The 15,250-nt window shown below is 42.3% G+C and overlaps 1 protein-coding gene across 3 annotated transcripts in view; it reads left to right on the top strand.

Moving 5' to 3' along the window:
- Nucleotides 1-15,250, top strand: part of dnajc5b (DnaJ (Hsp40) homolog, subfamily C, member 5 beta) — a 41,374-nt gene that overhangs the window by 23,263 nt on the left and 2,861 nt on the right. For 2 of the 3 annotated variants that reach the window (XM_072571531.1, XM_072571532.1), the window contains 2 exons: nucleotides 4,972-5,185; nucleotides 7,839-8,013. In XM_072571531.1, the coding sequence (XP_072427632.1) occupies nucleotides 4,972-5,185; nucleotides 7,839-8,013 (389 nt within the window). Of the gene's footprint in view, nucleotides 1-3,097; nucleotides 3,164-4,971; nucleotides 5,186-7,838; nucleotides 8,014-15,250 lie in introns of all 3 variants that reach the window. The other variant, XM_072571530.1, reaches the window with a different exon arrangement.

Genomic DNA, 15,250 nt, shown 5'->3' with positions numbered 1-15,250 from the left:
AATGACTGCGGATGCTGAAATCTGAAACCAAAAGAGAAAATGCTGGAAAATCTCAGCAGGTCTGGCAGCATCTGTAAGGAGAGAAAAGAGCTGACGTTTCGAGTCTAACTGACCCTTTGTCAAAGCTTTGTCAAAGACATCAGAATTGTCAATCTTCTAAGTTAAACATCATATAACACCAGGTTATAGTCCAACAAGTCTTTTTGGAAGCACTAGCTTCTGGAGCACTGCTCCTTCATTAGGTAACTGTGGAGCAGGATCATAAGACAGAATTTAGAGCAAAAGATCATAGTGTCATGCATGCAACCGATATAATATATTGAACAAACCTAGAGCACTGTTAAGTCTTTCATCTTTTAGAATGGGTAGCAGGTTTCGGTTCATTAACACATAAATCCCAGGACTTCTTTCAAGTCACATTTTCAAGATAACTTAAAGTTTCATTAAAAAAGGTGACATCTCAGCTCAGACAATGGATTAAAGGTTTGGGGTTAGAGTCTGTCTGTATTCCAAACTTGAGTCAGACTGGTTCCATTTCTAAAACAGGAATTTATAAAATGTTACATGGATTGACTGCCTGTGGTTTGTGCGCTTTTTGAGCAAAATAGAATGTATCTGCAAATACAATTCTACAAATGCAAATTCACCCTATAGACTTATATGTGTGAGGGGGAGAGAGATTGTGTGTGTGTGTGCGCACACCTTTCAGGGGTGTATGTGTGTGTGTCTATGAGAGAGCGTGTTTATGAAAGAGGGTCTGCATGAGTGTGTGAGTATGTAAGACTGTGTGTGTGTGTATAGTGTAGTGGGGTCATCTGTAGTGTGACATGAACTACTCAACTCCTGGTTGAGGCCGTCCTCGTGGATACCAAACTTGGCTATCAGCTTCTGCCTGGTCACTTTGCATTGTTGCCTGTCTGAAATCCGTGATGGAGGATGGTCACCCGAAAATCCGAGGCCGAATGTCCCTGACTGCTGAAGTGCTCCCCGACTGGGAGGGAACATCCCTGTCTGGCGATTGTTGCGCAGTGTCCATTCGTCCGTTGTCGTAGCATGGTCTTGCCAATATACCTTGCCTACAGCATATGAGTTAGACAATGTTGGGCAACTCCACAGGGCAACTCCACAATCCTCTAAGTGGCAAGGTATGAAATGAAATAGCCTCCTAGACATAGAAATTTGACAGATACAGTAGCAACAATGTAGTAGCAAACGACTGCTATTTAATGAAAGACATGCTGCAAATCAGTGAAAATATTCTGCAAAAACAATCCACAGAAATAGTTTTCATGGAGAAAGGCATGCTTTCTAAAACTTAATGTGCTTAGAATCTCCTGTAGTTCTTAATACTGTTAAAACCTAGCAACAACATAGTTCCATAAATATTAAGATGTTAAATGTAAATAAAACTTAACAGTGTTAATAAATCTTATTATCTTTCAGATGCTTCTAATCAACATCCTGCATCAAATCCCTTAAAAGTGTCTTTGAGTTATCAAGTGAGATTAACCGATTTCAGAGTTTTTTGTAGAAACATGGGAAATGTGCTTCGAATTGTAAAATAGCATTTGCTTAACTAATTAATGCAATGAATTACTAATATGGCACAGCTTTCAAGTGACATGGGGATTGGTACAAGCAGTGGAATGCATGATTATCCACGCATGTGAAATTGATCATACTGGGTGCATCAGAAACAAGATCTATTATAGATAATAATTTTCTTTTCTCTTTTATTGAGTTTTTTGTCACTGCCAGTTGCTTTCAACTTGATCATGATTTAGTTCAATTATATTTATCTTTATACTTTAGTTTTCCATTTTTCCAGACACATTCCGTCACACACTGCATTAATTTCTCCTCATTCTTCACCATTCCTATTAGTCCTGAATTGGAGGAAAGATACACTGGCACTGGAGGCAATCTAAAGAAGGTTCTCTAGGCTGAATCTCACAATTAGGTCGCCTCTCACTCTTCTATACAAGCCCAATCTAGTTGACCTATCTTTATAAGACAGTCCGTCGATACCTTCAAAAACACATTAAGGTCACTCAGTTAAGACTTCTCCCTCACAAATTTCTGTTGTCTCTGTTTGACTTGTTCATGCTTATTCAATTGCTCAGTGATGATAGATTCCTTCTGCACAAACTGCATCAAACAACAGAAACCATAGTTTCATGATTCACCCTTTCTTCTTTGTTAAATAATGGTGTGACTTTTCCAATTTGCCAATCCAAAGGCAAACTTGCTGAGCTTTAGAAATTAGGAGGTTGCCCATCGAAGAAAGAATTGAGGAGAAGATTGTTTTCCTCATGGAAGCTTGTAAGCCTTTGGAACTCAAGCAAAATCTGTGAATATTTTTCAGATCGGGGTAGGTAGATCCTTACCAAGTAAGGGCATGAAGACTTATTGTGGGTTGGTGGGAATGTGGTGTAAGCAGATTAGTCAAGGTCTAATTGAACGATGGAGCAAGCTGAATGACCGAATGGCCTACTTCTACCCCGAAGCATAATTTCCTCAATTTGTAATTTCAGCTCCCTAAGCCAGAGATTAATATTACATTAGCCTTTTTGAATTTTTTATGTACCTAAACACTAGCTTTTACATATTTTTGACACCAATCATTTTTCTTCTTCATATCTCCCAGTATTTCTCCATTTAAAGCGATTTGATCTGGCCATCTTGGATTCAAAATGGATTACCTCACACTTCCCAACATTGAATTTCATTTGCCAAAGAACTTACTCTCTTACTTAGCCACTTAATCTTTCAATATGTTCCTTGTAACTTCATGCTCCCATCTCAATAGCTGAGTGTTCCTAAGTGTCTTATGCAGAGTTTGATAGATAGCTCTTTCTTCTAATTCATAAATTATAAAATCATGGGTTTAGTGGTGCTAGTCAACAGAAGCCCCAAGGAAATTCTTGGCAATGGATTCACAGTTATGATTTTGTCTAATGTTGAGTCATAGAGATCTACGCCACAGAAAAAAGTCCTTTGACCTATTGAATCTGTGCTAGTCAAAATCAACCACCCAACTGTTCTATTCCCACTTTCCAGCATTTAACCTAAAATGTTGCATGTCTTGGTATCACAGGTCCATATTGTACCTAAGATGGCACCGTAAATGGCGACTTGTAAACCTTTCACAGTACTCATGCAAGTACGTGATAATAAAGCTAATTCTAATTATAAATACTTCTTAAATGTTATAAGGATTTCTGCCTTTACCACCCTTACAGCCAGTGAGTTCCATATTCCCACCGTCCTCTAGGTGAAAAGGTTTTTCCTCAGATCTCCTCTAAACCTTCTGCCCCTTACCTTAAATTTATGTCCCTATCAATGATCCCTCCAGTAAAAGGAAATGTTTAGAACATAGAACATAGAAGAATACAGCGCAGTACAGGCCCTTCGGCCCTCTATGTTGCGCCGATCAAAGCCCACCTAATCTACACTAACCCACTATCCTCCATATACCTATCCAATGCCCGCTTAAATACCCATAAAGAGGGAGAGTCCACTACTGCTACTGGCAGGGCATTCCATGAACTTACGACTCGCTGAGTGAAGAACCTACCCCTAACATCAGTCCTATATCTACCCCCCCTTAATTTAAAGCTATGCCCCCTTGTAATAGCTGACTCCATACGTGGAAAAAGGTTCTCACTGTCAACCCTATCTAACCCCCTAATCATCTTGTACACCTCTATCAAATCACCCCTAAACCTTCTTTTCTCCAAAGAAAACAACCCCAAGTGCCTCAGCCTTTCCTCATAGGATCTTCCTACCATACCAGGCAACATCCTGGTAAACTTCCTCTGTACCCGTTCCAGTGCCTCCACATCCTTCCTATAGTATGGCGACCAAAACTGCACACAATATTCCAGATGCGGCCGCACCAGAGTCTTATACAACTGCAGCATGACCTCAGGACTCCGGAACTCAATTCCTCTACCAATAAAAGCCAGTACGCCATATGCCTTCTTCACTGCACTATTTACCTGGGTGGCAACTTTCAGAGATCTGTGTACATGGACACCAAGATCCCTCTGCTCTTCCACACTACCAAGTAGTCTACCATTAGCCCAGTAATCCATCTTTTTATTACTCTTACCAAAGTGAATCACTTCACACTTAGCTACATTGAACTCCTGTCTACCCTAACTATGCCCCTTACAATTTTATGCATCTCCATCATGTCTCCTGTCAATCTTCTCTGCTGTAAGGAAATCTTTCTTCATAACTGAAACTGTCCAGTCCAGGCAATATCGTGGTAAATCTCCTCTGCACCCTCTCCAGTGCAATCACACCTCTTTTATAATGTAGATTCTAAAATTGCATATAAGACTGTAACTGTGGCCTAACTAATGTTTTATGTAGTTCACGCATAACCTCCCTCCTCTTCGACTCAATGCCTCAGCTAATAAATACCATATGTCTTCTTAACAGCTTTATCCACCTGTGCTGATACTTTAAACAACCAGTGGACATGTATACCAAGGTCCCGCTGATCCTCGATGCTTCCCAGGGCCCTACTGTTTCATCATATATTTTATTGCCTTGTTGGTCCTGCCCAAGAGCATCACCCTCACATTTATCTGGATTGAATTCCATTTGCCACTGATCAGCCCATCAGACTAACCCATCTATATCCTCCTGTAATCTAAAGCTTTTCTCCTCACGTGGTCTTCTAGTCCTTCATTCCTATGAAGGGATCAACTGGAACTTCTCCAGAAACAGCAAAGGAAATATTACCTTTAAGTTCTTTTCAATTTGGATCTGCCCTAAGAATGGCCAACTTGACAGAAACCTTTGAACAGGTTGTAATCCTCTTATAGCGTGCTGCATTGGGAAAATTTGAAAAGTTGCAATAACAATTTTTAGTATGCTTGAATAGTTTACACTATTAGGATATGCACTGTTCAGCAGTCTTGAGACAAATTCAAATCTCTTTGTTATCACATTCCACAGAAAACTTGCTTTGAAACACCATCCAGACAAAAATCTTGATAATCCAGATGCGAGCGATAAGTTCAAAGAGATCAACAATGCTCATTCAATACTGTCAGATATAACCAAACGAAATATTTATGATAAATATGGTTCACTGGGACTGTACATCGCTGAACAATTTGGTGAAGAGAATGTGAACACATACTTCATGTTGTCTAGCTGGTGGGCAAAGGTAAATTTGATTTCTGTTTTTTTTCATTTTCACGTGCAGTAACATTTTGTGGTGCTGTAAGTTGCAGTTTGAAAAAGTGAGAATCCAGAAAATTGAAAACTGAAATTTTCTTAGTAAAAATGTAAGCAATGTGTTAGAAAGGTTCATTATTCTGCGTATGTGTTATAAAAGTCTCTTGCCTATTCTGAATGTATCACTTGACTCAATCCTTTTTTTCATGTAAAACAATACAATTTTACATTAAAGATTTAAAAGACTCTAGGTGATTTTCTAATGCACGTATCACAGGATCTCTCCTAATCTCTTGCCACAATTCTAACAGGAGGCCAATGGAACCTTTGGAGAAAGTGAGTGGGGGTGGGGGGGGGGGAGGTGGGAGCGGGGGGGAGGTTCCATTATGAACTGGTACCTGGCGCTTAGTGAGCTAATTGATCAAGTGGCAGGGTTGGGTAACCTCAGCAGAGGCCTCAGCCATTTTCAAAGTCAGTCTCTTCCGCATTTGAATTGGAAAGAGCAAATCCAAACAAACACTGCAAGTTGGCTCACAATCCGGGTATGGGAGGTGCAGGAATTTCACCAGATCTCCCGTGAACCAGAGTCAGACATTATCTCACTTCCCAAACTCTAATCATGGAAGGTAGATGGGAAGATACTTTAGGGGCCAAGAAGATTATTCATGCTGCTCCTGACAAAATGCCTGCCTTAAACCAGTGTGATCTGTATGCCTGTTCGCATGACCAATTGGTAGTGGTGACCAATTTGTAAAGTGGGTGGAGCTTCAGGTTCATATAATATCTCAGTAAGTTGGGTAGTAACGACATAGAATGTATGTAGACCTTCTACTACTGTGCAGCAGATTTGACTGTCCATTAAGCTCTTAAGAAAAGAGTGACACATGCCGTCAAATTTCTTGGATCTAATCTTTCTACTTGCTTTAGCTAGTGTTCACTAAGGAGACCATATTATCCTTCCTACAAAAAAAAAGTGTATGTTTTGAAAAGTGTACTTTTTGATTGTGAAACCATTGAAGAGTTATTTCATTCTCTCTAAAGTGATAGAAGAGCATTGTACTATTGTGTCATTGTCCAGTCTTCTTGGTAAAGGAACGACAACTTGACCAGTACAATGACAACTACTCACCGTTTTCACTATAAAACTGTCAACACTTTTTTCAGTACAATGTCACTAACAAAATTGCAAAGAGAAATGGTCTTTGAATGTGGACCTCTGCAATCCATCTATTATACCATCTCAAACCTCTCTTTTCTCTTGATGTATCAGTTCTGTGCCCATCTCTCCAATTCAATTTCATTGTATATACCATTGTATATACTTTGCTTTGGCCAAAGTTGCAACCTACACCCTTTGTGAATGTGGCCTTGGGTCATTATCTTCCTTGATCTCACACAGCATATGATTTGTTTACTGGATGATTCTTCAATGACTGCTAACTCTCTGCTTTGTTGCACAGTTGTGCTAAACTGATCTTGTATGTTTCCACTCCTACTCAACCAAATCATTCAGCATATCATCTGCAATAGTTATTCTCACTTTTCTTCAACTCTGGGCACCATCTTTTCGGTCCCACATACTTCTTCTTCTGTGTGCTACCCTTCTCTGTCATTATCCACAAGCATGTATTTGACTTTCATGTATATGCTGTTAACATTCTGCCCAATTTTCCACCACATCTTTCAACCAAACGGCTACCTCATTGCTTTCTATCTGATATCTATCTGAGCTCAAGTCATGGATGATTCATAATTTCCTTTGGTTATTCATCAGAAGAACTGGAGGCATCATTCTCCGTGCTCATTACAAAACCTTACTACAGTGTGCAAGATTGAGACTAATCTGAGGGATCTAAATAGTAACAGATAGTAGTTTTATAATTTTTATCATAACAGCTGACCTGGGAATTTTAATATTTGTAAATAGTGTAATAGTATATTAGCATTTTCTACATTTTAATGAGCTGATTGCATGCAAATCTTGTCCACTTTGTACAAAGATCAAACTTTTTGATTGTGAAACCATTGAAGAGTTATTTCATTCTGTCAAAAGTGATGGAAGAGCATTGTACTATTGTGTCATTGTCCAGTCTTCTTGGTAAAGGGACTACAACTTGACCAGTACAATGACAACCACTCACCATTTTCACTATAAAACTGTCAACACTTTTTTGGTAAAAGATAGAAATTAATTCTCTCAAGGTTATTGATTGTCAGTAATGCAGTAAATTATTACATTATTTTAATTCTGTCTGAGTGCACAGTGAGGTATATTTAGTAGCAGGCTGGCTTCCATTAAAAGGAACAGGAAATTTTGAGAAACTGAAGGAAAAGAGGGTTCATATTGACAACCCGCCCTCCACCCTGGGTCAATTTAAGCTACAGCCTTGTGCCTGAAAAACTTGCGTAAACAAAGTATACTCTTTTAAAGAGACTTAAATAACCTGTGAAATAGTAAACTAGACATTTGCACAGGAAGAGCAATATGCAGGACAGATCATCACAAAGTCTGCTGTGCACCCTTCCACAGTTCAACCAATGGAAAGTCCATAACTCTCAAAATCAACAGCCTAGAAGGACCATGCAAATTCTACCTTCACTTCTAGGTAATTGTTTTTGTCTGTTCTCTGTATTTTACTCAGGGCCTTTTTGTGTTCTGTGGGTTGATCACTGGCTGCTACTTCTGCTGCTGCCTCTGTTGCTGCTGTAACTGTTGCTTTGGTAAATGCAAGCCCAAGTCCCCAGAGGGTGAAGAATATGAATACTATGTCTCACCAGAGGACCTGGAGGAACAAATCCGCACAGACATGGAGAATGGTAAGTGCTAAATTCAAGGTTGAGCTTTCCACAAAGAAAAGGCTTTTGGGTTGTTCCCACGTGTGTGGTTGGCGTGCAAATGCATATAATTTTGGCTCTGCTATTTGTCATCTTAGTGCCCGGGGAATGCAACTGCAGAAGTCATTGATTTCAATTGCAAAATACAACACTCATCACATCCTGCCAGACAAAGTCCCATTTATGCACACTTTCTCTTTGCTGCGTGCCAGCCAATCTTCTATCTATGCTAATATGTTATCCTATACACCATGAGCTTTTATTTTCAAAATAACCTTTGATACATAGAAGCACAGATGATAGGAGTAGGAGGAGGCCATTTGGCCCTTCGAGCCTACTCTGCCATTCATCATGGTCATGGCTGATCATCCAACTCAATAGCCAAATCCTGCTTTCTCCCCATAACCTTTGGGGCACATGTCCCAAGTACTATATCCAGCTATTCCTTGAACACATTCAATGCTTTGGCATCAATAACTTCCTATGGTAATGAATTCCACAGGCTCACCCCTCTTTGGGTGAAACAATGTCTCCTTATCTCCATCCTAAATGGTCTACCCCGAATCCTCAGACTGTGACCCCAGTTCTGGACACACCCACCACCGGGAACATCGTCCCTGCATCTACCCTGTCTAGTCCTGTTAGGATTTATAAATCTCTATGAGATCCTCCCTCATTTGTCTGAACTCCAGTTAAAACAATCCTAACCTAGTCAATCTCTCCTCATATGGCAGTCCTGCCATCTGGCACCTCATCAAATGTCTTCTGGAAATCCGAGTTTTCTGTATCTACAGGCTGACCTTTATCCACCTTGCATGGAAAGAACTCCAGTAAATTGGTTAAATATGATTGTCCTTTGATGAAACCATGCCAACTCTTCCAATTATTTTAAGTGTGCAGCTATAATCTCTTTAATGATAATTCTACATCTTTCTCCACAATAGATGTTCAATTAACTGGCCAGCCTGTAGTTTCCACTTTTCTGCCTCCCTTCTTAAATAAAGAGGCTGAATTTGCTATGTTCCTATCAAATTAAATCTAAGGAATTTTGGAAAATTAATACCAGTACATCTAGTACCTCGTGAGCAACTTCCTTTAACACTTTAGGATGAAGTGCATCTGGGCTCAGAGACTTGGTATCCACAGTACCATCAACAATTTGCTTTGTACCTGTTCCTTTGTGGTTGTAGTTCTGTTAAGTACCACTAGCCTTTACACTTCCCAATTTACTGCTATTACTGGAATGTTTTTTGCATCCTCAGTAGTAAAGACATAAGCAAAATATTTTATTTTATCCACCATTTCCTTACTATCTACTACCAATTCCTCATTCTCATTCTCCAGAGGACCAATACTTGCTTTACTTATTCTTTTCCTTTGTAAATACCTGTAGGAACTCTTGCTATCCATTTTTACATTGCTAGCTAGCTTCTTGTCACATTCTAAAATGTTCCACCTGATGAGTCATTCTCAGCTGCTCTTTACATTCTGACCAGTCATCTGACCTGCCACACATCTTTGTGCAGTTATATGGTTTTTCCCTAAAGTATGGTACTTTCCCTTTTTTTTAATTAACCAAGGGTGGTAGGTCCTCCCTGTAGAATCTTTCTTTACTGCAAGCATCAACTTATTCTGAGTATTCTGAAATATCCCCTTAAATGTCTGCCATTGCTTCTCTATTGATCTATCCCTGAGCATAATATATCTGTTCATTTAAGCTAGTTCAGCTTTCATGCCTATACAGTTGTCTTTAGTTAGGTTTAAAGTGTTAGGGCTTAGAACCAAACCTCTCGCTTTCAAAGTGGAAGTCAAATTCAATTATATTGTGGCCACTTCATCAATTAATCCTGTCACATTGCACAATACCAAGTCGAACATAACCTGCCTTCTTGCCAAGTTTGCGAACAATATAGCCTAGAAATCTAGAGAGAATGGAATGAATTTTGTGTCTAAAAGAATGGGCCCCAGCCCATTTTGATCCCAATTTTGACCCCAAGCCTCATCATCATTGAGTTTGTGTACCTGAACCCCAAGCTGCTTGCCAAGAAGTAGCCTTGCAAAGTTGGCAATAGCCTTTGTGTGAGTTTTTAAAGAGGACAGATCATAAAGGGTAAGAAGGTGAATAACAGTGACCACAATTTTAGTTAAAAAATCACACAACACTAGGTTATAGTCCAACAGGTTTAATTGGAAGCAAATCCAATTAAACCTGTTGGACTATAACCTGGTGTTGTGTGATTTTTAACTTTGTACACCCCAGTCCAACACCAGCATCTACAAATCACAATTTTAAAGGGTGAGTGATAGTATTGTGGGTCTTTAGCATTGGGAAAGGCAGTGACAGGAATGGGGAATGCACAAAGCAATCAGATTTAGGGGGGAGTGGTGGATAGGTGATGTAGTGATTAGTGGTGGCCTTCTTTGGTAAAGATGTAGAAATTGTGTTAAAGGCTATAGAAAGGTTGAATGAGTTACCTTCATTTTGAAGCAGACAGGAAAACCCATCCAGGATCCATAGCAGAAACACGACTTACTTGAATATGGAAAAACCTGATGCTGTTTCAAATGAGATAACTATTGATTTTTTTGTCTAGTTATGATGTCAGATGTCCAACATCTTTCTCCCTCTGATCTCTTTCTCTCTCTCTCTACCTTTGTGCTGTTAGATTGTTTGTCCAACACCAAGGCTTGGTTAATCTGTAATTTCTACAAGGTGAACATCAGAAGATGAGGGGTTATAAACTGGATAAGACACTGAAACCCACGGCACTAACAAGCCATCCCTTTATCCATGAGGTGTTACCTTTAGGTCCCACCATAAAACCTGTACCTGAGCTACCAGTTACATCAAACTCTAGTATCATAGTCTGGTTCAGCCTGAAACAGTTCATATTTTCTGTATCGTATTCATTTCTGAGCAGAGTTTCGGGGCCCGTATCTGCTCCACCAAACAGACTGTCTCTTTTTTTTTGCCTCTGTGCTCATCTCCACCTTTCCACAGACAATTGACTGATAGAGGCTTTACTTATGTTTTGTCACCTCTGGGCTCAACTATTTCATCCTGTCATGTAGCCTTTGTAAACAGCAAACCAGGGAGTCTGTATGCTATCCTGCACTAAGTCCCCTTCATCCATGTCCTCGTTGACCTACATTGACTCCATCAATCCATCAATCTGAAATATCATTCTCACATTTAAATGATCATCCTCATATTTAAATGTCTTTAGGGTGTACTTTCCTGGATCTCTGAAACTACAATCCCATCCTCAAAAGACTGCCTTCCTCTCACTCCGGCTTATTCTGTATTCACCCTCACTTTGCTGAGACATTGGTGGACATAAAAGGTCTCACATTCTCTAAGCTCGCCCCCGTCCCGACATCCTTCTTCACCTTTAAAACTATCTTTTTGACCAAGTTTTTAGTTGGTCCTCCTATTGTCTATTTTGTCTTGGTGCCAATTCTTGTTAGATTTTGCTTCTGTGAAATGCCTTGAGAAGTTTTTGACAATAAAGGTGCTAACTTCAGGTTGTTGTTAAAGATACTGGAATGCTGCAGTGAATATGATGAGCTGGATTTTGAAGTCTCACCCATCAATCAGAGAACACCCCCATTGGTTATAAGGGAGACCAGCAGATGCCATTAACATTGCCACTTTTCGGCCTCACTGTAGTTGAGATTGTTGGCAGTGAAAGTCCTGCCCACTGAGTTGCTAGCCAGTCAGAGGTCAGCAATTGCTTGTTGCCACTAGTGGGAATAGTGGCTGCGGGTACCACTAACCCACCAGAGACCAGGAATGATGAGGGAATCCAAACCACAGGTTGGTGAATGCAAAACGAGGCACACCCCAGTCATGACTGTCTGATAATAATGGAGTTTTCACCATCCTCCCAGACCTCCCCCTCACCGAGGATGAACGATCAGTCCTCCACTCCCTCTGCTCCAATCCTGACCTCACCATCAAACCAGCGGATAAAGGGGGTGCATTGGTAGTTTGGTGCACTGACCTCTACACTGCTGAAGCCAGACGCCAACTCGAAGACACCTCCTCCAACTGCCCCCTCGACCATGACCCCACCCCCCATCACCAAACCATCATCTTCCAGACCATACAGAACCTCTTCACCTTAGGAGATCTCCCACCCACAGCTTCCAACCTCATAGTCCGGGAACCCCGCACCACCCAGTTCTACCTCCTTCCCAAGATCCACAAGCCTGACCACCCTGGCCGACGCATTGTCTCAGCATGCTCCTGCCCCACCGAACTCATCTCCACCCACCCCGACACTGTCCTATCCCCCCTAGTCCAGGAACTCCCCACATACATTCGAGACACCACCCACGCCCTCCACCTCCTCCAAGACTTCTGCTTCCCCGGCCCCCAATGCCTCATCTTCACCATGGATATCCAATCCCTCTACATCTCCATCCGCCATGACAAGGGCCTCCAAGCCCTCCGTTTCTTCCTCTCCCGACGTCCCCAACAGTACCCTTCCACTGACACTCTTGTTTGTTTGGCTGAACTGGCCCTCACCCTTAACAATTTATCCTTCGAATCCTCCCACTTCCTCCAGACCAAAGGCGTAGCCATGGGCACACATATGGGCCCCAGCTATGCCTGTCTCCTTGTTGGCTACGTAGAACAGTTGATCTTCCGTAGTTACACCGGCACCACTCCCCATCTCTTCCTCCGCTACATTGATGACTGCATCGGCGCCACCTCGTGCTCCCGCCAACTTCACCAACACATTCCACCCCGACCTTAAATTCACCTGGACCATCTCTGACACCTCCCTCCTCTTCCTGGACCTCTCCATCTCCATTAATGACAACCGACTTGACACTGACATTTTTTACAAGCCCATCGACTCCCACAACTACCTGGATTACACCTCTTCCCACCCTACCTCCTGCAAAAATGCTATCCCGCATTCCCAATACCTCCGCCACCACTGTATCTGCTCCCAGGAGGACCTGTTCCGTCGCAGAACACACCAGATGGCCTCCTTCTTTAAAGACCACAATTTCCCTTCCCATGTGGTTGAAGATGCCCTCCAACGCATCTCATCCATGTCCCGCACCTCCACCCTCAAACCCCACCCCTCCAACCGCAACAAGGACAGAACCCCCCCCCACCCTGGTCCTCACCTTCTACCCAACCTTCGCATAAACTGCATCATCCGCCGACATTTCCGCCACCTCAAAATGGACCCCACCACCATGAATGTATTTCCGTCCCCACTCCTTTCCGCTTTATGCAAAAACTGTTCCCTCCGTGACTACCTGGTCAGGTCCACGCCCCCCAACAACCCACCCTCCCATCCTGGCACCCTCCCCTGCCACCTCAGGAATTGCAAAACCTGCGCCCACACCTCCTCCCTCAGTTCCATCCAAGGCCCCAAAGGAGCCTTCCACATCCATCAAAGTCTCACCTGCACATCTATCAATATCATTTATTGTATCCGTTGCTCCCAATGCGATCTCCTTTACACTGGGGAGACTGGACGCCTCCTAGCACAGCGCTTTAGGGACCATCTCCGGGATACCCGCACCAATCAACCCCACTGCCCATGGCCCAACATTTCAACTCCCCCTCCCACTCTGCCGAGGACATGGAGGTCCTGGGCCTCCTTCACCGCTGCTCCCTCACCACCTGATGCCTGGAGGAAGAACGTCTCATCTTCCGCCTCGGAACACTTCAACCCCAGGGCATCAATGTGGACTTCACCAGTTTCCTCATTTCCCCTCCCCCAGCTCCAACCTTCCAGCTCAGCACTGTCCCCATGACATATCCTACCTGCCAATCACCCTTCCCACCTATCCACTCCACCCTCCTCTCTGACCTATCACCTTCATCCCCACCCCCATCCACCTATTGTACTTCTCCCTAGCCCCACCCCCCTCACATTTATCTCTCCACCCTGGAGGCTCCCTGCCTTCATTCCTGATGAAGTGCTTTTGCCCGAAACATCGATTTTCCTGCTCCTCGGATGCTGCCTGCCTGACTGGCTGTGCTTTTCCAGCACCATTCTAATCTAGACTCCGATCTCCAGCATTTGCTGTCCTCACTTTTGCCCAGTTGATAATAATGGAGCCCCAGCCCATCCCTGGACTCACCGAATTGTAATGGAATCAGGGATAATGGGTGCCAGTGTGCTGATTTAGTGAGGCCCATTGACATACCAGCTGGGAGACCTATGACAGTCCCATGCCGGGGGGGACAGGGGGGTTCTCCCTTTACTGGCAGACTAAAGGAGGGCCTCTCTCATGACAAGTGGGTCCAGCCATCGTGGTTCTTGTTGCAATGGGTAGCATTGAATCCAGCTGTGTATGTGAGAATTCAAAACATGTGGAACCTTTTCACTAGTGAGAGCCTCATGATAAACCTACTCTCCTGTTTCCAATCAGTCACACCTATGAAGCAATTACATTTGATTCAGATTCCTTTTATAATCGCTTTCTTTGAACTCTCTTTCTGTTCTGAAATCCAAGTCACACCCTGAACTGTAAATGAAAAGGTCTGATTTCATGGCATGTATAAAAGACTGGTTGGATTTTTGAAATTTTTGAAAAAAACTCCCATCAGGAATCAACCAACATAAATTAAACACACTGGGAAGAGTTAGTTCACTAAAACACACTTATCCCCACTAACTGAAAGGGAACAAAGTTCTCACAGTGGTTTGGATAGAAAAGTACATCACCCAGTATCGACTCCTGCGATAAATGTGCTGTCACAATGTCTATGAACCCATACATCTGTACAGTTCAGGATGTGTTGCTGCTTTGCTGAATGATTTGAAATATCTTCGGCAGCTTGCCACACTGCCTTTCTATTTTTAAATGTTGGAAGGTTAACTATCGCAGCACTGACATCTTAAAATCATCCTGGATTTCAAAGGCATTCAGAGGTCAGTGGGCAGAGCTCCATCGACAAGCTTGAGTAAGCATGCACAGATATCCATTGACTGAATAGGATGACAAACTGTGGTGTGACTATGCCCGTATAAACTCATGCTGCTTCTATGGATGTCTGATTTTGCTTTCTAAAATGTATAAATTTTATGATGAATGTGGCTAATGAGAGTATCTTTTGATCACTCTTTCAGAATGACATTTGTGCCAATTGCTTACCATTTTTGAGAGTATTTTTTTTCTACACCCCCAGCCCCCCAATACTATTTCACACTGAGTCTGGGAAAATGTCTTCACTGAATTCCAA

This window comes from Chiloscyllium punctatum, chromosome 5 (genome assembly GCF_047496795.1).
Source record: "Chiloscyllium punctatum isolate Juve2018m chromosome 5, sChiPun1.3, whole genome shotgun sequence".
NCBI lineage: Eukaryota > Metazoa > Chordata > Chondrichthyes > Orectolobiformes > Hemiscylliidae > Chiloscyllium > Chiloscyllium punctatum.
Note: the sequence above shows the minus strand (reverse complement) of the source record. Positions and strands in the feature narration are given on the sequence as shown.